This window comes from Hoplias malabaricus, chromosome 8 (genome assembly GCF_029633855.1).
Source record: "Hoplias malabaricus isolate fHopMal1 chromosome 8, fHopMal1.hap1, whole genome shotgun sequence".
Taxonomy (NCBI): domain Eukaryota; kingdom Metazoa; phylum Chordata; class Actinopteri; order Characiformes; family Erythrinidae; genus Hoplias; species Hoplias malabaricus.
The window spans coordinates 30,882,917-30,904,948 of NC_089807.1; the positions used below are offsets into that span (position 1 = coordinate 30,882,917).

At 40.8% G+C, this 22,032-nt stretch overlaps 1 protein-coding gene across 1 annotated transcript in view; it reads right to left on the reverse strand.

Moving 5' to 3' along the window:
* Positions 1-17,561: 17,561 nt before the first annotated feature.
* spred2b (sprouty related EVH1 domain containing 2b) overlaps positions 17,562-22,032 on the reverse strand; it is a 37,943-nt gene continuing 33,472 nt past the window's right edge. Inside the window, exon 6 of the mRNA XM_066679759.1 lies at positions 17,562-21,438. Within this exon, the coding sequence (XP_066535856.1) occupies positions 20,764-21,438 (675 nt within the window). The 3' untranslated portion in view covers positions 17,562-20,763. The remainder of the gene's footprint in view (positions 21,439-22,032) is intronic.

The following is a 22,032-nucleotide window of genomic DNA, read 5'->3' on the forward strand; positions in this document are numbered from 1 at the left end:
GATGAGGAAGACAGTCAGCTAAATGATAAAAGTTAGCAAATCAACTATTAGGCAGCCACTTTGGTTTCTTTTCTGTGTCTGCACGAATAAAAAAAAATGTAGGTGTCTATTTGGTTTTGATTGGAAATAGAACTGCTGTTCATTCATTCATTGTCTGTAACCGCGTATCCAGTTCAGGGTCATGGCGGGTCCAGAGCCCACCCTGAATCACTGGGCAAAGACGGGAACACGCCCTGGAGGGGGCACCAGTCCTTCACAGGGCGAAAACTGCAGTTTATTTTTACAATTTTTTTGACAGTAGAGAATTAGGCTAATGCTAGCAAGACATTTATAACCCTATAGCTCAGTCTGGATGGCACCCCAGATAATATTTGTGTACTGCATGCTGGGTTGTGAGGGAGCAATTACATTTAAAATAAAATTGTGATTTCAACATAAACTGATATAATATTTATGATGCTTAACCTTTCTCAAACTTTCTAATATTATTTAAATACTAAAATAAAACACATGTATATTTGTCTTAGCTACCTGCCTGGAATTGGTGACTAAATGGAAAATAACTGAGAACTTATAATGCACTAGTCTTTGTCTCCCTCTTATGGATAGAATGAGTTGTATTTAAAGAAGGTACTGAGTAGTTTTTGGACACAGCATGAACTAACTACAGCAGTTATCACAGTGACATTAGGCAAAGAGGAGACATAAGACAAAGCAGAGAATTTAAGTCCTTCTTCACAAATCTGAGCATCATGTGAGACTTTAATGAGATTTGAACCAAACTCAAGATGAGTCATGAGATATTCTTGTGCTCTACAGAGGTATAAAGGATATCTCCCTTTTTTAAATTTCTTTTTCCTATGGGAGGCCAGACTTGAAGGTGTGTTGACGCCTCTATCAGACAGCGGATCATTAATCACCTGGCTGAGTGGGCTGACTGGGCTCAGTGGTGGTATGTTGGAGGCAGGGGGCTTTGATTACATCCTGATTAAGGTCTAGTTTGGGTCTGTGTGTGTGTGTGTGTGTGTGTGTGTGTGTGTGTTTACCACAGTGATTACGTCCCCCATAGCAGCCCACATTGCGGCTCCACAGCAGCTCCGAGGTGGGTTCACACCGCCACAGGAAGCCACAGAAAAGCTCTGTTTGAGTGTGTTAGTGTAGCAACTGAATGGGGTCTGTTTGCAGACGTTAGCAGGAAGAGACGCAGATGCTGAATACAAACCACACACACACACACACACACTCATGCATGGATGATTGAGTGGCGCCACCTTGTGTCAAATCGTAACTATACCTACACACTCACCAGCCATAACATTATGACCACCTCCTTGTTTCTTCTACATTCACTGTCCATATGCTCAGCTCCGTGACCATACAGGGACACTTCGAAGTTCTGCAATTACAGTCCATCAGTTGCCCTGCATACTTAATTTGACTTCTTTCACCTGGTGCATCAATGTGCAGGACCCCCACAGGACCACCACCAAGTAGGTATGATTTGGTTGATGGATCGTTCTCAGTGCTGCAATGACACTAACATGGAAGTTGTGTATTAGTGTGTGTTGTGTTGGTACAAGCCAAAAATATCCAGCCGACAGTGTCTGGTGTCCACTGCTGAAGGACTAGAAAACGACCAACACAAACTGCAGCAACAGGTGAGCTACTGTATCTGGTTTTTCATCTACAAGGTGAACCAACAAGGTAGGTGTCTCTAGATCACCCCCACAGTCAAATGGAGCATTGTAAGGTGGCTGATGAACTTAACATCTTTCTACTGTAATTTCGAAAAGCCCAGCACAATTCAGCAGCAGTTCACACCCTCCTAATGCTCAGCCATCCACCCAGACACCAGTTCAACCTGCCTTGAAGATCTGTGTGGAAGACGTGCAACAACTCTTCAAGAGACAAAACGTGAGGAAGGCACCAGGCCCTGATGGACTCTCACCCTCATGTCTGAGGGCCTGTGCAGAACAGCAAGCAACAGTCTTGACTAAGATGTTCAACACATCACTGGAGCTATGTTGTACCCATCCTGCTTCAAACGCTCAACTATAATACCCATTCCCATGAAGTCAACCATCACAGGACTGAATGACTACAGACCCGTAGTCATTCAGAGAATTTGAATCCTTTGAGAGACTGGTCCTTGCTCATCTGAAGGACATCATAAACCCACTGGTAGACCCACTGCAGTTTGTATATTATGCAGTGAACATGGGACTCCATCTTCATGATTACCCAAGAACAAGGATTCTGTTCTTGGACTTCAATACCATTATCCCAGGAAGAATACACAGCGAACTGACCCAGCTCAGAGTGCCAGCCCCCACCTGCCAATGAATCACCAGCTTTCTTACTGGCACATAGCAGCAATGAGGTTGGGATAGTTCACCTCTGGAACTCAGATCACCAGTACAGGTGCTCCACAGGTTTGTGTACTCTCCTCACTGCTCTTCTCCATGTATAGCAATGACTGTACCTGAAAATTCTGAAGTTGCTGACAGAAGTGAGCAGCCACAACAATCTTGAGCTGAACACAACTAAAACAGTGGAGAAGTTGGTGGACTTCAGGAGAAGACCCTCAACCATGCCAGCACTCACCATCCTTGACAGATCTGTGATGACTGTACACATGTCCTGGACGCAACAATCACTAGGGACCTGAAGTAGGACAACAACATCAGCTCCATCGGCATATGAGTTCAGCAGAAGATGTACTTCCTGCATCAGCTGAGGAAGTTCAACCTGCCCCAGGAGGGGATGGTGCAGTTTTACACAGCCATCATACAGTCTGTTATCACCACGTCCATCACAGTGTGGGGCAGCTCAGCCACCAAGAAGGACATTCACAGACTGCAGCGCATCATCAGGTCTGCGAAGATGATGTTGGTGTTAAGCTGCCAACACTGCTGGATCTGTGTAGCTCTAGATCCAGGAAGCGTGCAGAGAATCACCTCTCATCCATCACACCTGAGACACTACCTATTTCAGCACCTCCAGTCCGATTGGCGCTTTAGCCACACGAGGATCAGGGCAACCAGGCTACAGAGAAGCTTCTTCCCACATGCCATCACACTTCTGAACAGTTGACATTACACTTACACAAAACACTATCTTCTCATCTCTCTTTCTTCTGCACTTTAAAATTCTTGCTGTATAATACAAACTAAACATCCTCTGTATTTAAACTCTCCTACTAATGTACCTTCAGGATCTTCTCTCACCTGCCCTTGTCACTTTGCCACTACGGCACAAAACAGCTGCACCCAGCACTTTAATATAAAATATACACAAGGTAATGTTTACAGATATGATTGTGTGTGAGTATGTTATAGCATGTGATGTTGGGATGGGCGGTATCCACATTTTTCATACCATAATACCGTCTCAAAATATTTCAGCATACGTTATTACCGTTGGGGACGGGGTGCTCTGTCAGGCCGCGCTGATCCTTTTATCTTTGAGCCCTAAGTTGAGTGAATTTAGCTAAACACAGCCCGACAGTGCACACCGACACGTGTTGACGATAAAAACCCGTTTCTGGGAGAGCAAATTTCAACAACTGGTGCTGAAGGAACAGAAAAGTTTGAAAATAAGTGAAATAAGACGGTGTACAGTGTTTAGAAGCACAGCTGGCGCTAACAGGAACTTGTGGTTTAGCACATCACAGCAGATTTTTCTGCAAATTGAGGCTCAAAATACACATATTTAGAGGATAAAGCCATATACCTGTGAGTACAAAGTCGAGTGAAGGACTTTCTGAGAATTTTATCTGTTTACAGCTTAATTCCGTTCTCTTTTAACCCAAACTCACCGCTAAATTTACAACTGTGGTGGGCTACTGGGCTTGTGCTTTTCAGATCGTGCCATCAGAAGTCATTGAGCTCCCACAGCGCCCCCTCCATGTGGCTCTCTTAAATGCACATGAACATTTTAGCCGACTTTAAAAACACAGAACCGAAATTTGACACACCACACACACGTCATGTATACAGCCCTCATTTTAAGATACCGTCCACATTTTTAAATACCGTGGTATACTGTATTATCGCCATACCGTCCAACCCTAATGTCATAGAATTCTTTTCTATTTAAGTTACTGTAACCTAAACCGAATTCCTTGCATATGTGAGCGTACGTGGCCAATAATGGTTGATTCTGATTCTCATTGTAACAGAGCAGACAGTGAGTGTCTGTTTAAAAACTCCAGCAGCACTGCTGTGTCTGATCCACTCATACAAATGCAAAACATTTTTGTGATGTCAGTAAAAAATATAAATTTTATCTGTAGTATCTTACTGACAACACTAGCATAATTCAGGCCAGTCAATCTTTATAGAACTAGAGATAAAATGGGATGGACTAAACATGATCCTAAAGTGTCATTTTAATAAAAGTCCCCCCAGCACTGGACAATGGAGCAGTAGAGAAGTAAAACTGACTGAATACCATTGAAAACCTTGAGCTGAGCAGTATTTGTGATCTCAGACTAATCCTCCAAAATCAGAACATTGCAGTGAGGACTTGATTACATCCAGATGGAAGCCTTTACAATACCATAGAGTGGACGGACTCCTAGTATTTCCCTTGATTTCAGAAGAAATTGTGAATGGGCAGGTGTCAACAAATTTTGGGAATTTTCACAAAAGTTTAACAATTAAACAGGAAAAGTACAAACCTATAAACCTGAATGTTTACACTGTCCAAATTACGTTACTGAATAGCAGTCACCCATAGAGTGTTTTTATATACAGCCTACACTGTGTACGAGAGGCCTACCACAGTATATTAAACTCTACTAGGCCCTTATGCGGTTAGTGGCTGTCAACTGTAAACAAGGTCAAGGCTCCCTTTGCCTTGATCCTGCAGTCATCCTTTTCCAGTACATGAATCGCATGCACTGAGGACCAAATTGAATTTCCACGCCACCCCCACTACTCCCCGCCAAGTCCATAAACAACAGCCCAGAGCATCTGGGCCAATTTATGCGCATTTCAATGGAACCTCCCATGGCTGAGAGTGGCACCTTGTAATTGTCACATACATTTCAGCACAGTCAAGGTGACATCTCTGTTGCAGTCCTCATGCATTCTGCTCTTTCTTAAAACACCTACTTGATCAGCCCTTCCTTTTTCTGCTTTATGTTTACTTTTGGAATCAACAGATATGCTTTGTATTCAAATTTGCAAAGATCTTAACAGATTTCAGTGATCCATCCATTTGATGCTATTCTGACTGAGCTCTGGTGATAATTTCAGAGATCAAACATCCCTTATCTATTGGCACTCTATACGTTTACCAGTATTTTCCTGAATAGTCTTTAGTCAGGATCTTGCTTTCTCAAGGATTTGTTTGCCTTGTCACTGAAATACAGTCTCCATAAACAAAGATAAGGCCCAGAATCACCTCGTTCACCCCATGCTCTTTCAGTTGTTTAAGTGACCTTTGAACTTGTTCATTTCAGCTCACTGATAGCAATAGATGGGGTCTTTATCTACATTGATACAAATGGACACATTTTATAAGCATTCCCTTTTGTCCTGCAAGTATGTTTGAGTGATGGAGGAAGCTACGGGCCCCTCACAAAACAAAACAAAACATTATCTTCTGAACATATCTGAGGTCAGAGGAAATGACAATAAAGTTGACTTTGACTTTGACATCAAAAGGCACAAATAAGCATGGTGCGGCGCAAAATAAAAAATTGACATTTTGAAAACTTTGGTGAAATCTAGTGCATTGTTTCTGTGAGATTGTAAGAATCTTATAAGGTAAACAAACCAGCGTTTACACACATTTGGTACAAACAGGACAGTTAGGGCAAATCTGAAAGCATTGATTTAAAGACACTTTGGCCTGTATTCATGTTTTAACTTCTAAACATTAGTGTAGTTATAAGCTAGTTGAGAGGTGATCACTGACATGTTCCAAATAAACAGAGAGGGAACCGTAAAATGTTGAAAAATGTTACAAAATGTCACCCTATATGGTGCATAATCAGCAAAAGATTTAAGGAATCTGGAGGAAAATAAAGCAGGAAAAGGCCAAAATGCCCATGACCTTCTATCACTCATCTGAAATAGATAGATGCACTATGGAATACTGCAGCTTAGTAGCCTTTGAGATTTATGGAATTAATCTTTGGCTCTCTAGGCCAAAGGAAAAAAGGACCATTCTGAATTTTAAGTGCATAAAGAAACAATTCTTCTTGAAAAAAAACAAACCTTTCTGTCAGTGAAATAAGACCAGTTCAAATAAAGTAATAAATATCTATGGACATGTATATAATAATCTTACAATGTCTTTACCACATTCTCAAAATGAGAAATTGTAAACTGACTGAATAGGTTTAGGAGCATTTCTTTTGCCAAGATAATTTTTTTTGTGCCGAATAATGCTGTGTTCTCCTGCTCTTTGAGGAAGAAAGAGCAGTGTGTGTGTGCGGGAGAAACTGGGAAGGTTCAAGTTAGTTTTAAAGGTTACTGTTACTGTTCAAGCCATTACTCTTGTATAATGAAGTCCTCGTCCATGTGAGAACACGCTAGGACTTCTGGCTACTCCACACTCAAAGCAGCTTTCTTTTGGTGCAGTCAAAAGGCCTAAACAAAAATGTGTCCTCCCTGACCCAGCTGTTACCATGGGACCAGTCAAACTACATATTTCCGCCCACTCTGTGTAACCCGAGGGCAGAGCTGAGTGTAATTATACATCAGACACACGGCCTGCCCCCAGTCCTCATATAACAGCCTCGGCCTCGCAGCTATTCCAGCTCTCATTCTCCACATGCTCCTTTTATTTAACCCCTTGTTCTCAATTCTCATCTCTTCTTTAAACATTATCCTGTCTGAGATACTGTAGTTTCTCATATCTCGCTATGTGGCTTTAAACAGCTTATAATCAATAGCTCAAAATTCACCTAAAACTGTGTTATATATATTAGACAACCTCATAGAACAACATTAGATTAAATAAATAAATAAACAACACTATGGCTGAACATTTCAACTTTTGCACTGTACTGAAGAGAGTCTTAAATGGGTGAATTCACACAGCCAGGGTTTTGCACATAATAACCCAAAGGAATCAATCCTGTCAGTGTGAGGGGTGAGGATTTTTGAGCTGCAAGTAACTGATAGAGGTGTGGGAGAAGACAGAGGAGAAGTTTAATTGCATATTCATTGATATCTGTTTAGTAAATAAAGCCAAAGATGTAGAGTTACATCTAAGACACTCTGAAAGCATTTATTTGCATGGAAATAGCCTATAATATTGATGAATAGATATTAGGTTTTATGGGTCTAAAACAAGAACATGAACATGAATACAAATAAAATTAATAGTGATTTGTTTTTTATTGGTCTCTATTTTTGTATTTGTGTTTTTTTCACTTCTCACTTATTGTGCTTTTATTACAGTTGTGAAATATTTTAATACATTTTTTTTCAATTTTCACATAAATGTATTTTATTGTTGTACTGCATAATTCCTGTTTACCAGTCTTTATCTAAACAGCTGATAAACATATATAGCCTAATTTGTTGACACTTTTGTGTGTGTGATACAAATGAAATGACACCGTAACGGCTGTTTTTTGTCATATACTCATTCATCCGCTAGATGGCGATATATATACGGGATTGTATTTGTGGAAACTCCATTTTGGAAAAGTGGCGCAAAGAATGATAAAGGCGTCACTAAAACACTCATGGTATCGTGCAGTATTAAAATTCATGCTGTTTCAGTAGTGTTGTTCGTTAGAGTCCTCATTGAAGTGCGCTTTGATAAACAGAGCATAAATAAAGCAGGTGAGGGGAGGGTAGTTTGGTCGCTGAAGCCCCGAAATATTCCTGACACCGTGCGAAGAGTTGACTAGAACCCGTCGCTTTACAACGTCATACTGCAATAATTACTGAAAGGGGAGAGAATACATTTGTAAAATAGTTTTTTAAACAGGCTTCAGAGGGGCCTTAAACTTTGTTTATTCTCCTCATGTTATATGTGGAAAAATATAAGCCTGAAACTGTGTGGAAATTAAATATGAATTCTCACATTCGCAAAATGTATCATAGTCAATAGTTTTTGTGATCCTTAAACTTCAACACCAAAATGTAAAACATATTTGTAGAAGCCAATAATAGAACAGAAAATACTACCAAGCTTACATCCGTCTTAGATCCAATTCAGTGCCAGTTTTAGATCTACAGTTTAGACAAGCAGTCAAGAAAGCAGTCCTTTTGTAACTTCTGGAGGAAAAGAAGGAGGTGGCATGCAGACTGCAGCGAATGTGGATGAAGTTAGAGCAGGGGCGGCGGGGGGCGTAATTACATGCTACACTGTCAACCACACCTCCCCCAGGCCTCCAGGGGACTGCTTGTAAAGGAAGGAAGGAAGTCATTTTTGGAGCATAAACAGAGAAAGCCCCAGGAAGAAAAAAAAGAAGAAAAAAGAGAAGGAGTTTAGGAGGGAAAAATATCAAAGGCAAATGGACAAAGAATAAGGAAATGTAAATGTGGCATGGTAGAGTGGAACCATCAGAGGAAGAGACCGTTTCCGGAAGAGTGGCAAGGAAGATGAGGAGGAAGAGTATTACAGAAGCTTGTCACACAATGTCTGCCTGGCCCTCAACCATGACCGTCTTCATACCAGAGCCACAGAAGGTGAACCAGACTAAGTTAGCATGGTACACTTCCTGTTGTCCAACAACACCTTCTCGTTCTACTCCTCATTTAGGGTTGAAGGCACAATGTTCATGATAAACTACAAGTTCCAGTTGCTCTCTTTCTTGTTGAAGGCTTTCATTATTAAATATATCATTGCTAAATGCGTTATTTGAGCTGTATTAGAAGGTATAAATGATCAGTTTCATAGCACAACTTTTACCTTTTGGTATGAACACTGGACACTCAAGGGACTTTGCAATACTCAGCATTTGATAGGTTCAACTCTGTGATAAAGATTGTTTTGAAGAAAAAAAATACTCTTTCAAACTTTTGTAAATCATAAAACTCAAATATCTCAAATATATCTGAATTAAAATATAAATATTGCTGCATACAAACTACAAGCATGCTATCCATCCTGCACATTTAACTGACCTTACAAAGTTTTATAAAAGTAATGCTACTAATGTAACTATCTTCAGAACTACTCTGCACAGCACTTAGTCAAGCGTCCACTTCTGCTGCCCAAACCACTTGTTTTGGAATGTTTTGGTTTTTTGCCATTTCTATGATGGTATTTAAATGTGCAGGAATGTTACATGTACAATATTCCTGTTTTGGCTACTTCAAAAACATATAGTTAATATTAAAACGTTAATGGTCTGGGACTGGTGAGCAGGGGGTGGGGTACAGAAACGACTTGCAAATGGGAAATTAAAAAATGACATGTCCGTGGTTTATATGTTCTTACAATATCAGAACCATACCATGTGAATTCATTATGACCACATTTTCCCTTTTAATTTTTAATTTCCCTTTTAAAACCACCGGAAACACAAAACCTAAAATTAAATGAACCCAATGAGCATTATTTTAGTTCCGGTAAAATAAAGGGAAATTGAAAAATGATATTACTGGTTGATATGCTTGCCCTTTGCTGCTCAGCAATGTGATCAAAACATAGAATACATTTATATATTTTATGGTATTCCTTCATTCATTTTTCATAATTCATTTTCGCTTCCTTTTCAGGATACTCTTGATCCTGGATCCTCTTCATTTCTGTCTTCATGTCTGATCTCTTGGTGAACACGTGCCCAAGGACATGATTTCTTAAAGGGAACACAAATTTGAGGGTCAGCTGAATTGAATGCAGCACCCTGTCTGCATTCCTGTCCACAGCACTTTTTCAAAGCAAAGTTACACCCATGCCTGTTGCACCAGTTTTATTGTATTGTATGGTGAAATACATGAGTTAGCACAGCATAAATAGCCCATTATAATTTCAGGCTGGCTTGGAGTAACAGGTAAATAATAATATTGATGATAAATGATCCTTGAACGACACTGAAGTCAGTTTATACTCTGTACAACTGGAATTAGGTTAATTCTATGTCTTACCAGCAAACCTTGCTTGCCATTAAAAACTGAACATAACTCAGGGACAAACCAAACGTGGAGGCTGTAGGGTGGTGCTTAGGTTAAAAGAGGCCCCAAAGGAATGGCTAATCTGTTTCCAGATAGGCACTCCTTTAAAAAGACACATGGACATAGCTTTTCACCCTGAGAGGGTCTAGACAGTACAAGATGGTTTTAGCTTTCCAGGCACTGTTTTCTGTATATAGAGTGGGGAATAGGGTCAGGGTGAAAGAGAGTCAGTGGCATGTTATGCAAAGCTTTAGGAAGAGTGTGTTTGGAGTTGTTGGTGGTGATGTGTTTGTTGGTTGCTTTTGATGAGGAGAGTGCTGCAAATAGGAGGGGGAGAGAGTGTGCACGTGCACACACACAGGCGCAGGCTAAGTCCTAACAGGGAGGTAGTGTATGGAGCTGTGCAGGGGACAGAGGGGTATCATGTTCACATTTGTTTCAGATTTCAGCCATGTAAACAAAGGAAGGCAGGCAGACACGCCGGGGCCCGTTTAAATTAGGCCCCAATAAGATCTGTCAAATCCACCCCAACCTCTACCCCCCATTCGCAAAAGCTTAAATCCAATCAAAAGCAGGCCTTTGACAGGCTCCGGGTTTGATCTCTGACAATTATTTTTGTTTTTATAATTATTTCCTGGTTTGAGCTGGAAGACATGGTGGGGCTTTGGTGGGACTGGAAGGACAGAATAGAACACACATATGCTGGAGGAGGGGATGAAGCACCGCTTCCACATTAGGCTTTTTTGCGCCCAAAAATGATATCATCCGTCTTAGGGCGTGTGTGGGAGAAAGCGCAGAGCATGGGAAGAGAGAACTGGAGAGCAACTGCATCTTCCTCTTCTCATTTCTTTAGGCTCCAGACTGGCTGAATGCAGCATGCACCAGCATTTGTGCTTCAATTTTGAATTAAATAAACTAAACTAACTCCAAAGCTCATTATTGTCCTACTGTAACTTTATTATTAGGTTTAGTTCATATTGAGAGTTTATTTTACTATTGAAATAAAACCAAATAATAAATCATTAACCACTATTCTGTAAGAAACTTCATATACAACCGATTTGATTTTTTTGGGTTGAGCCCCCCCTCATTCCAAGTTTTCATTAAATAATCTCCAGTTCTACCACATAAGCCAAATTACACCATTACACATTATGTCCCCAACACTGGGAGAGTGAGGACAAGCACATACTTCCTTTGAGACAAGAACATACTCCTCTTGCTCTGCTGCTAATTCAAAGTCACTGGACAGTCCAACGTTCCGGAGGAGAATTCTAGTTGGCCAAGTCAATCACATCAGCGGGGAGATTCCCTGTTTGTGCTTCTTTAGGACATACCGCATCATCATCGAGATTTGAACCAGAGATATCCAAACGATAAGAGCCAATGCTTAGTTCACTGGGCCCCTTGAGAGACCCCAGCTTGATATAATGGCAATAAATGATATAGCTTAACAAGCTAAAAGATTTAAAACAATATCAAAATTATAATAAATTATCATGTCTTCTACTCAGTCACATTGGATTGAATAAAAGTAGAGAATCTAAAAATGTATGCATGCTTTTATTGTCATTGCACAACATCAAAACTATGCATCTGCAACCAAGGCAGTGAACACACACACACAATGGTGAATTAGAGCCAGTGAGCATACACACACCTGGAGCAGCAGGCAGGTCCAGGTGTGTATGAGGGCAGTGGGGGGTTAGGTGCCTTGCTTAAAGGCAACTCAGCCAGAGATGGTGAGGGAGGAGACATCACTGTATTAACCAGCAGGATCAAACTGAGACCTTCCGGTCCTGAGCCTCCTTTTCCAGAGCCACTGCATTGCTTTTGTACAGAGAGTAATAAGTTCAGTTTCTTATTTTAATATTCTTACCTCTATTTGTCCAAATCCAAAACCCATTATATACAACAGCTTAACTCACTTGGAGAAGACCACTACCTGCCTATTCTTTCATGTCAAGTATTCCTCTGCTTGCTAGCATTGTGCTGATTGGCAGGGAGAAGAAGGGACACCTTCCAGAAAGGATCCCTACCAGGGATGGCAGTGGCATCACTGGGTATCAAACCCATAAACTGCTAATGACTGGGCCAATGCTGGGACAATCATGTCACAAGTTGCAATTCGAAGTGGTTTATCTTGAGACCCAAGGTTCCGTGTCTACTGTGAATTATTTGAATACAATGAAAAGGCTGTGGTTATGAGATCCACAGTCTCCAAGATTAAAAGGTTAAAGAGCAGAAATATTGCTTCAAGTCAATAGAGCTGAGAGACAAAGATTAAAGAAAGTGAGTGGTTCTTGGCATACATGGTGAGGAGGCATTTATTAAATTAAAGAGTGCATAGATTCCAGCTCTTCTCCCTGTGGGCCGACCTACGCTAAGCTGCGAGGATCTTAGCCTCTTTTACTACAAACTGAGGCCACTGCAAACAAACTGGAGCAGGTCTGAGCAATTAAGTCCAGAGAAACAAGTGTACATGAAATGAACCCGGCCGTCAGGAGCTTTGTCAACGGCTCAATTTTGCTGCTTCACGCACAGTGACGGAATACGCAGCACAGATCAAACCGGACGTTGTTCCAGTTTCTGGAAGCGGCTTCTGGGGGGAAACCAAAGCGCCCATTGTACGGCGGAGGGCTGAATAGAGGATGTTTTGTGTGGCATGTTCAGTCACGGACATCCAGCCAGACTGGGACAACAGTCAAAGCCTCAGAGCCCCTCTTGCTCTCTCTCTCTCTCTAAGTGTATCCATCCAGTGCGTGCCACCGTACCCGCAGGCGGACAGTGATGGGCTGATAAGACAGGCGGGGGTGTGGTGGCCTCGACTGACCACTGTGGGAAAGTGGCGGCTCCTCCCTGTCCAGTCAGAGGATGTGGGGGCCCGGGACTGTTATCTTTGTGCAATAACATCCTGCTACGTGTTGTGTACTACAGTGTTCCCTCACAGGGCAGCAGGACACAAGCAACAGCAGCGTGAAGGAGGAGGCATGGGGGTCAACCGGAGGAGAACACAGACATCAGATGTTCCTTCAGGGACACTGTGTGTTCTCTGGTGAAGGTCTAAGCAAGCACATCCCACTGAATCGGACCTATTGTGTAAAGAGTATCAAAACACTGGATTAAGTCTTACAGTTAACCCTTTATAGTCTGAGGACCTGCAATTGTACTACTACATTCTCATTCATCTCGATAATATAAATATTTTATAATAATAATAATAATAATCAATATAATAATAAATTGGCCAAACTGGTTAAAAAATGCAAGAAATATTTCGATATCCTTCATTAATTAAAATATATATTGAAATATAAGAATGGAACTCAAAGGATTATGATAAGAATGATCAGTTTACATTTATTGTTAATAGTTACATAGTTTTTTAAAAAATTTAGTTGTGGTGGACTTCTTGTATTTATTGCTGCCAATGACTGCAGTTTCTAAGTTTCCTTCAAGCACTTACCTACAGAGCTGGTACTGGAGTCTCACTCTAGGAGTCCATTAACTCAGCTTTGAAGATGTTACTGAGTAAAGAGATAAAGGGCTTTAGAGCCTATATCACAGATGCTGTAAGTTGAAACTTCTGCATAACAGAGAGAAGCACAGCAGGTTAAGAGGTCCATGTGCTCAGTCAATGGCCTGTGAACTCTGACCTGAAGGAGTCGGACAGTGCAGCAGGACACTCGCCCCCCTCCCATCAACACAGCACCGGCTGCAGGACGTAAACAACAGGTGGAGAAGCAGCCAAAACAGGCAAACAGGAAGGCAGCTCAGACAGCTGTCTCATACACCCACTAGACAGGAAATCTGGGGCCAAAGCAACATCTTTAGCTTTGCCTTGATGTGCGTCTTTCCAAAGCATTGTAGTCAGAGAGAAGGAAAAAACGTGGTGAGTTACTGGGCTGTCTGACCATTTTTTTAACATTCATCAGCTGCTTGAGTAATTTGAAGGTTTTGATAAACAGGAAAAATAAGGTTCTAAGACAGGCTCATGTTTCTTGCTTTGGCTGCAGGACTCAAAGCAAAAGCTAAGTAGATCCTTAAATTTTGAAATTTCTGTAGTTCTTTAAAATGTAAAAAGGCACATTCACATGTGCTTCTTTAAAGTATTGTACATGGAAATAAAAAAAATACAAACAGGAAACTTGCTCAAACACAGGGGCCCTCACAACTTTTGATTAATCTTTTCAGTCTTTCGGAGGGCAGGGCTGCAGCCAGAGAAGAAAACACTATATACCATGTCATAAACGATTTAAAGTTAAAGGTGTTTATTTCGAAAATGTAAAGTAACTGTGTAGCATCGCAATTTAGTTTTACGGTACACGTGTGTGAGCGCACCAGGAAAACCTCTTGCTGACAAGCGCAGATATTGGGACTATTCGTAGATGGTGGCACTGTCCCTTAATTAATACGTGACACGATGTGGACGGCGTCTCCCAATCAATGGCGTGTTTACAGCACTTTGTCTCCTTTCAGCCACAGCCTCTCACACGTCAGGGAGAAACGCCAATCCTGATAGTGGAGTGGGTTCGGGAGGCGGGACCCGGACTACAGAATGAAATTATAACTGTTTGTACGGAGTACATTGACTAGACACCGACGGGGCCTTTGTATTGTGATTTTCACCCAATTGCGAGGGACAGTAGTCGCTGGATTGGTATAGAGACATGTCCATTCTGTCTCTACCCAAATCTATGCCCTTGGCCAGGCCGCATACTTTGCTGATGTAGTTACAGAGGCCGATCAAATTAAAGCAGTGGGCCGTAGTTTGAAGACCGCTGCTCTAACAAATGCTTTTTTTGCGCCTCCATTTTAGAGGTGTCATGTAAACGGCTGAATGAAAATGGCCCCCCAAATGTATAAAAATATCTTTACTCTTCTGAGATGGAAGCAAAAAGGCTTTCAGAAAAGTAAGGAATCGCTTCCTTCCTTTAAAGAAAGAGAAGAAGGAGGAAAAAAGTGACCTCATTACGAGAAAATACGTCTTAAATGTTTGCACATGTGGAGTCTGATGCTATTTGCAGTCACTGAGCAGCAGTGCAGGCCAAGCCTTTGGGGACATTCCTCCCCATTCAGACCCCCAAACCCCCTCCCACCCATTTGTTACTTTCCCCCTTCCCTCATGATCGTCCATATGCTTTTCCAGAAACATCCTGAAAGAAACAGCTTAACGTCCTCTATGGTTTTCACATGGCTGGGTTGAGGTAAGGAGGCCCATTTAGGGCAAGAGCACCCAATGCCCACCACCCACTTATTGATTAACACTTTATTGAAGGTGTTAAAGTGAGGTAAAGGAATGATCTGGCGGATAACTAAAGTTACAGAGTTTCCCCTTTGCTCCAAGAGTAGTCCTACCCGACCAGCCTACATGTGGATCAGTCGTGTTTGGCGGGGTTTTTTTCAGTTGTGTACTGGGACAATGGACAGAAGGAAGCAGCCTTGAACACTGAATTTCGTCTGTGCTTCTGTCAGTTTGTGCAGATAACAGAATGTCATACATTGCCAGAAACCACATGAGCAAGACTGAGATGATTTAACATGACACTCCGAGTTATGACTTATGCTTGTGGTTTGTATAATGCTAACAAGTGAGGTATAAGCTGCCTTAAGTATTTTGCCCAATGTAATGATCAAATTCAGGACTAGACACCAAACATTTTCAGCCCGATAAAGTACATTTGGGTTAAAGGTGAAACTCTGTTGGATTATTTCTTTAAAATGTAATTTTATTCCAACTTTTTTTGGGACCAAATTACTCCTTTAATGTTCTTCAACATGTCACCAAATTCAGTTTATATGAAGACATATCGCCAGTTTGCATGTAAATAAATCTACAAACAACTCTAAGGACACAGCATGAACTCAGGCCCGCTTGGGTTTCTCCTGTTTTTAGTTTTTTGTATTTTATTGGGAGCTAGGACACACATGTAGAACTACTTACTGGCCAGGCCACAATTCTGGTAGTTCTGATATGATCTACCAGTATTTACAAAGTACTTTCTTACCATCCTTTCTTCAAAGCAAGAGCTACATCGATCATACATGTTAGAAACGATTAAAAAAAATAGAAATAAAAATGTACATCATACACTTGATATAGATTTTTTTCTTTTTACAGAGGTAAAAATTCTTATTGTAAAAAACAAAACTAATCAATACAGTAGGGTTTATTTAATTTTTTTGTTTGTTTGTATTTAGTATACAAGGAGATAGATTAACAATATGCTTCAGGCACTTTTTTAAACAGGTAATATGTGTGTAGTAGCAAGATGCTGCACCAAGACAGACATACAGACAGAATGCTTTTGGTTAACTTTCCACTTTTTTGTTGTTTTCTAAGCACAGGTAAACCGGGCTCTTGGTGAAGAGGGTGATGCCGTTATTGCAGAAGCTGACAGGGACAGGAAGGACGTGTGGTGAACGAATGGCGCATTGACAGGTGACACCTCTGCAAAGTACTGCGGGCAAATCTCCTCCATCACCTCAGACACACACTAACAGAGACCCTTTATCTTCTGTGCTCAAACACAGCAGAGCATGCACACACTGCCCATCAAAATGTGAGGACATCCTGTCTTGTGCTGAAATGTCCCACATAAAAAATAATCGTAATAGTTTTAATGTTAATTTTTAAAATACCTGCAAATTGTTGTGTTTACATCAAACAGATATTTACTAATACCTATTGTCATGGTTGGAACAACTCTTTGTACCTCCATAACATTAATTTTACAGGAGAAAAAAGAAACCTCTTTAAATTCCTATACACGATTTCAGTGTAAATCAGGAGCATTTGCACTGACCCATTCATGGTCAAAGTTCCACAAAATGTGAAGGACAAATGTTACAATGATATTTTAAAAACTGCACATTCTGCAGTATTTAACTTCATGTTTCTGTTCTGATTCAAGTGTCTTCCTTGGTAAGATAAGCAGTTTTCAATAATCTAAATAAAAAGCAGTTTTCATGTCCACAGTACAGTTAAATACACGTTGAAATTGATTTGGCAGTAAAGGTAGTTGAAACCCCTGAAAAGTCGATGTGCTGATGAGTGCTGAACAGGGGCGTCACTAGCAGTTTATGAATGCGGGCAGTACGTTTGCATTGAGGGTCTTGGGTAAAAGTTGTCTTTATATAATTGGCTTTTATAAATGATGAAAATGGTAAAAACTGGCATATAATTGACTTAAAAAGTCGCCAACTTACACCGGCCATAAACACTGCCATCTTTAATATATGACTCTGCAAACTGTGTTTAAAACATTTTGTTAACTTCAGGTCTTCACCACTGGCTAATTAATAATGCTCATTAGCATTGTTGAATGCAGAAACCACGTTTCATTTGCTTTCTAGGTAACGTTAGTATCCTGTGCTAATCTAATGATAATCTAGCATGAAGATGAGATTTTTTTCAAGCCTATCACACATTCAAGTAGCCTGACTTTGCTGCACAATTAAAAACACGTATCTCCACTTTGCTGCACAATTAAAAACACGTATCTCCATTTTTGTGGATTTTTAGTCTATTACAACTTTTGAAAACAGTTGTCCTTCACACTGTGGGAAATTTGTATGAAGAATGGACCATTTTACATTTACCTCCATTAAATGTTAAAAAGCTTTTTCCCTTCTCCTGTAAAGTTGCTATTTTGGGAGATACATGCTTTTAATTGGACAGTGACAATATGTTCTAACAGTTTTGCTGGAGTTTATCTCTCTCCCTCGGGGATGAGTGTAACTTGCTGTGGTAGAACAGCACCTGATGAGGCAATGGCAGCATTCAGGTGCAGCCCAAAGCCTACTCCAGGTTTTTGTGCCCTTCTATTAATTTAGCATGAGTTTGGATACCTGGCGGCACCAAAATGAAGAATAATGAGAAAATAATTGATGATTTAAATGAAGCATATATTTTTAGGGGGGCCCTAAAACAGGCCTAGTGACGCTCCTGGTCCTGAGATCATTACAAGGGGATAAGATATGTAGTTTTTTTTGTAATTAATTCACACTGTCACAGACACTAACACTGTGCTCCTGAAAAAAACAGTTTGAGTTATGTGGAGCTAATACTATTATCAAACAAAACGGGATCACATTTGTACTAAAATTTTTTGATGGGCAGGTTGTTTGGCTTTATGTAGTATAAATTTGTGGCCATGTCTTTAAAACAGCGCTGTAAAGAAATCTCTGTCAGCACATTTCTGAAGTGGATTTGGGTTCCAATGTGCAGGCTGAACACTATGTATTAAGCACAGATGTTACACCCATGTACTGTACATTCATGGACAGGGAATCATGCACATAACTCTACTAGCTAACCAAGAAGTATTTTATGGTTGGGTGATTGACATAACCTGACATAAACCTAGCCCAGTGGTAGGGAAGCTTACTGGATGACTGCAGTGTCACTAATGGGGCAGAGGGGTCCGAGTGTCAGAGACAGACTACACACACGTACCACAGCTGCCTTACCGATTGTACGATGCTGTTTTTCCCCTACTATCTCCTTCTATGTTTTAAACACATTCTCTTGATTAAAAAAAGGCTCATCTTAACGGGAGTCTTCATTTATAATAAATTAGAAAAATATTCATCACTTTCTCTTTATTATTTAAAAGAAACGCAGAGGGACATGCGTTTGACTTATGAGTGAATACTATGTGTTCACGAACTCCATGCTGCACGCAGAAGCATTTACTGGAGACTTTCTGTCTGTTCATTCCCATCAAAATTAAGGCTTTGAGTAATATTATAGTGATGAAGAAACTGGAGATCAGTTTTGGCAAACGGCCCTCTATTAAGCACCTTACAGGCAAAATTCTTATTTTAGTTTCCAACAGATTCTCTCTCTTGCTCTCTTTAAAAAAAAAAAAAACCAAATATATATGTATATATATATATATTTTTTTTTGGTTTCCTAAAGAACAGGACCAGCTCTGATAATTTGAGGAGAAAACAGAAAATGTCTTCCACTCCTTTAAGTGTTATATGTCACCTGTTAGAGAAGGGAAAGCATACACTAATTTTGCGCTTTCCCCACTAAATGTATTTTGACGGAAATATACATGGTTCCAGCTGGAGGTCCTTCTCCTCTCTCATATGACTCAGGTTTCTACAGCAAAGGCCAAATTATGCATCTTCATTTCCTACTCCCTTTGGCTGGTGATTCGATTGACTGAGAAAATAAATATAACAGAAAAAAAAATCTTTGGATATCAATCATGAAGATTCAAAAGAGCTCCTCATCTATCAACAACAGAAAGGAAAATGTCCATTGTCTGAAGAACAAATGTTGCTGTGGATATAATCAATTTAAAACATATACATGAGTATACAGTATTTACATATACTCACAATGCAGCTTATGGAAATTTGGCTTAAATACAATAACAATACTATGCTGTGATACAATGTTCTTGTTCCTTTACAATGCACACGCAAGCTTCAGCGAGCTCACACACATGCACACACGCACACACGCACACACACACACACACACACATACACACACACACAGGCACACACACAGACCACTCAAGCACACTGTTAACCTCACTACAGGTTTAGTGTCTCAGGCTAATCTCAATGTTATTGTTCTGTATGTTTAGAGGGCATCAGACAGATTACACTCTTCCATCTAGAGACTCCTCACTTTGCTGGCCATGGCAAAACCTAGAACAAACCCCAGAAATGAACTGATTCTCAAGTCCAAGCACACAGAACATTACAAACAATTCAAGTTCTCAAAACAAGTAATCAGTGTAAAAATATAAAGTACCTGCATAAGTAATGCATGACAAGTGGGCTCCAAAGGGCCACCTGAAAAAGAGCCATTTCTTTCACAAGAAATTGAAGACAATTAACCAGAAGAGAAAAGAAGGGGACATACACAAAATCACACATACAAACCCACTCTCACAGACAATCATACACACAAACACACACACACACACACTTGTGTGTGTCATGAAACCAATTTTCAAGCCAGTTTAATGCACCATATTTTCTTCTTATAGTCAATCTGTAATAGGGCTTAGACTGAATTTAAAAGAAGAATCGAAAAAGCCCCAAGAAGCCCCTACACATATGTTTCCTCCTCCGGCTCCCTCCATACCGATGTCCCATAGGATGTATGTACTAAGGATGGGCATGTTTCTTTCAGTACTAATATAATACGTGTTGTTTTTATTTGTAATAATATAAAGCGTATTTTCAATAGAATATTCAAAAACTATTCACAGGTACATGGGAAGTAAGGGTGCTGAGAGGATGCACCCAGACCTTAGGTTTGTTTTACTATGAGAAAATAAGAGAAAGTATTTTGTACATAGGTGTAGAGTGCAGTTTGGAATTATATTTTATGTCTTATTTTGATAGTTTATATTCTCCAGTGGCCTGTGAAGTCTGTCAGTGATGTTCCAGGCCAGATCATTTTTTTATCTGATCGAAATGAAAGAGGACTTAATAATGGACCATCAACTTTTCATGTGTAAAAAAATAAAACATATAGGTTGCTTAGATTTTCAGCACCCCCAACTCCAATGTCCCTGACTATTAATTTAAAAATCCGAATGTTCAAACAGCAAAAGTGGTTGGAATGTCCATCCATAGCATATACATATGCCTGCGTGTCTCACACATAATTTTTGGGGTTTTGTTGTAGGCAGGGGGGCTACCCTACAGCCTTGTGCTTGCCACCGCAGCAGCCGCAGGCCACTCCGCAGCGGTGGCAGGCATGCAGTGGTGGGTAGCAGCAGAGGCACGGCGCCAGTAGCGAGAGGCCCAGCAGGGCCAGCCAGCGCAGGCAGAAGCGCTCGTCGCCCGTGTCACACGAGCAGGGGTCTGAGTAGTCACCCTCAGGGTCCGACATGCAATGGTAGAGCAGACTATCGGCGCACCACATGAAGCTGACCCGGTGAACACAGGTCCGAATGGGGTCAGGAGCGTCATGGCACTGGCCGCGCCGGTTCTCTTCGTGATTGAACATGTCCCGGCAGTAGACACAGCGTGAGCGCTCACCATCCTCTTTCCGCCGCTTGCCCTTGGGTTTGAAGGAAACTGGCTGTGTGGCCACCACTGTGCCCTCTGAGCCTCCTCTCAAGCTTTTGTGGGCCGGGTCTGTGTTGCTGGGTGTGTATGGGTAATTGTAGTCGTGTTTGGACGGCGGCTCACTCTTGGCAAAATGCACGTATGAGTCCGTATCCTCGGCCTGGATGAAACGGTCGCGAGCAGCCGCGTGCCGGTAGTCCTCATAGCCTGTCAGCCAGGCGCGCTCGCGAGGGTTAATACGCACAATCTCCTCTTCCTCATCCAGGAAACTGACATGGCGCGGGAACTTGGGCACAGCCTGGACAAGAAACGACAAGCAATGAGGGTGAACATCAGGAGTTACTTGTGTTATGAAAGAACATGGTACATAGTGTTTTGTTGATAAGCTGGATATTGAAATAAACACAGACAGACTATTAAAATTGTAAATGATATTCTGAATGATCCCTTTCATGTGTTACACATGTCTTTGGCTTCCATTAAGAAAACTCTCTGTTTCCATCAGCACAGGGCTGTCCTCTTTTGTGCTAGAGGCATGCCTTCGTATCAAGTCATCTATCTTTCTTAATGAAGCACTGATGAGAAAATTCTTAAGTGCTTTGTGTTGTGTTACTGTGTGTATATATGATAATAGTAATATAAATAACTGTAATTTTGTATATGCTTCTCTCCTGGATATTCTGTTCGGTTCATAATTGTCAGTTTTAACTGCTATGTAAGAATATTACCTTGCAATTGTCACAAGAAAAATTTGAGTGTTGTTAAAAGGAAAGGTGATTGTAAACATGCCTCTATCCCAACGTTTCTGGAACGTGTTGCAGGCCTCAAATTCAAAATTAGTGAATAACAATAAAGTTTATCTGTTTGAACATGAAATATCTTGTCTTTGTAG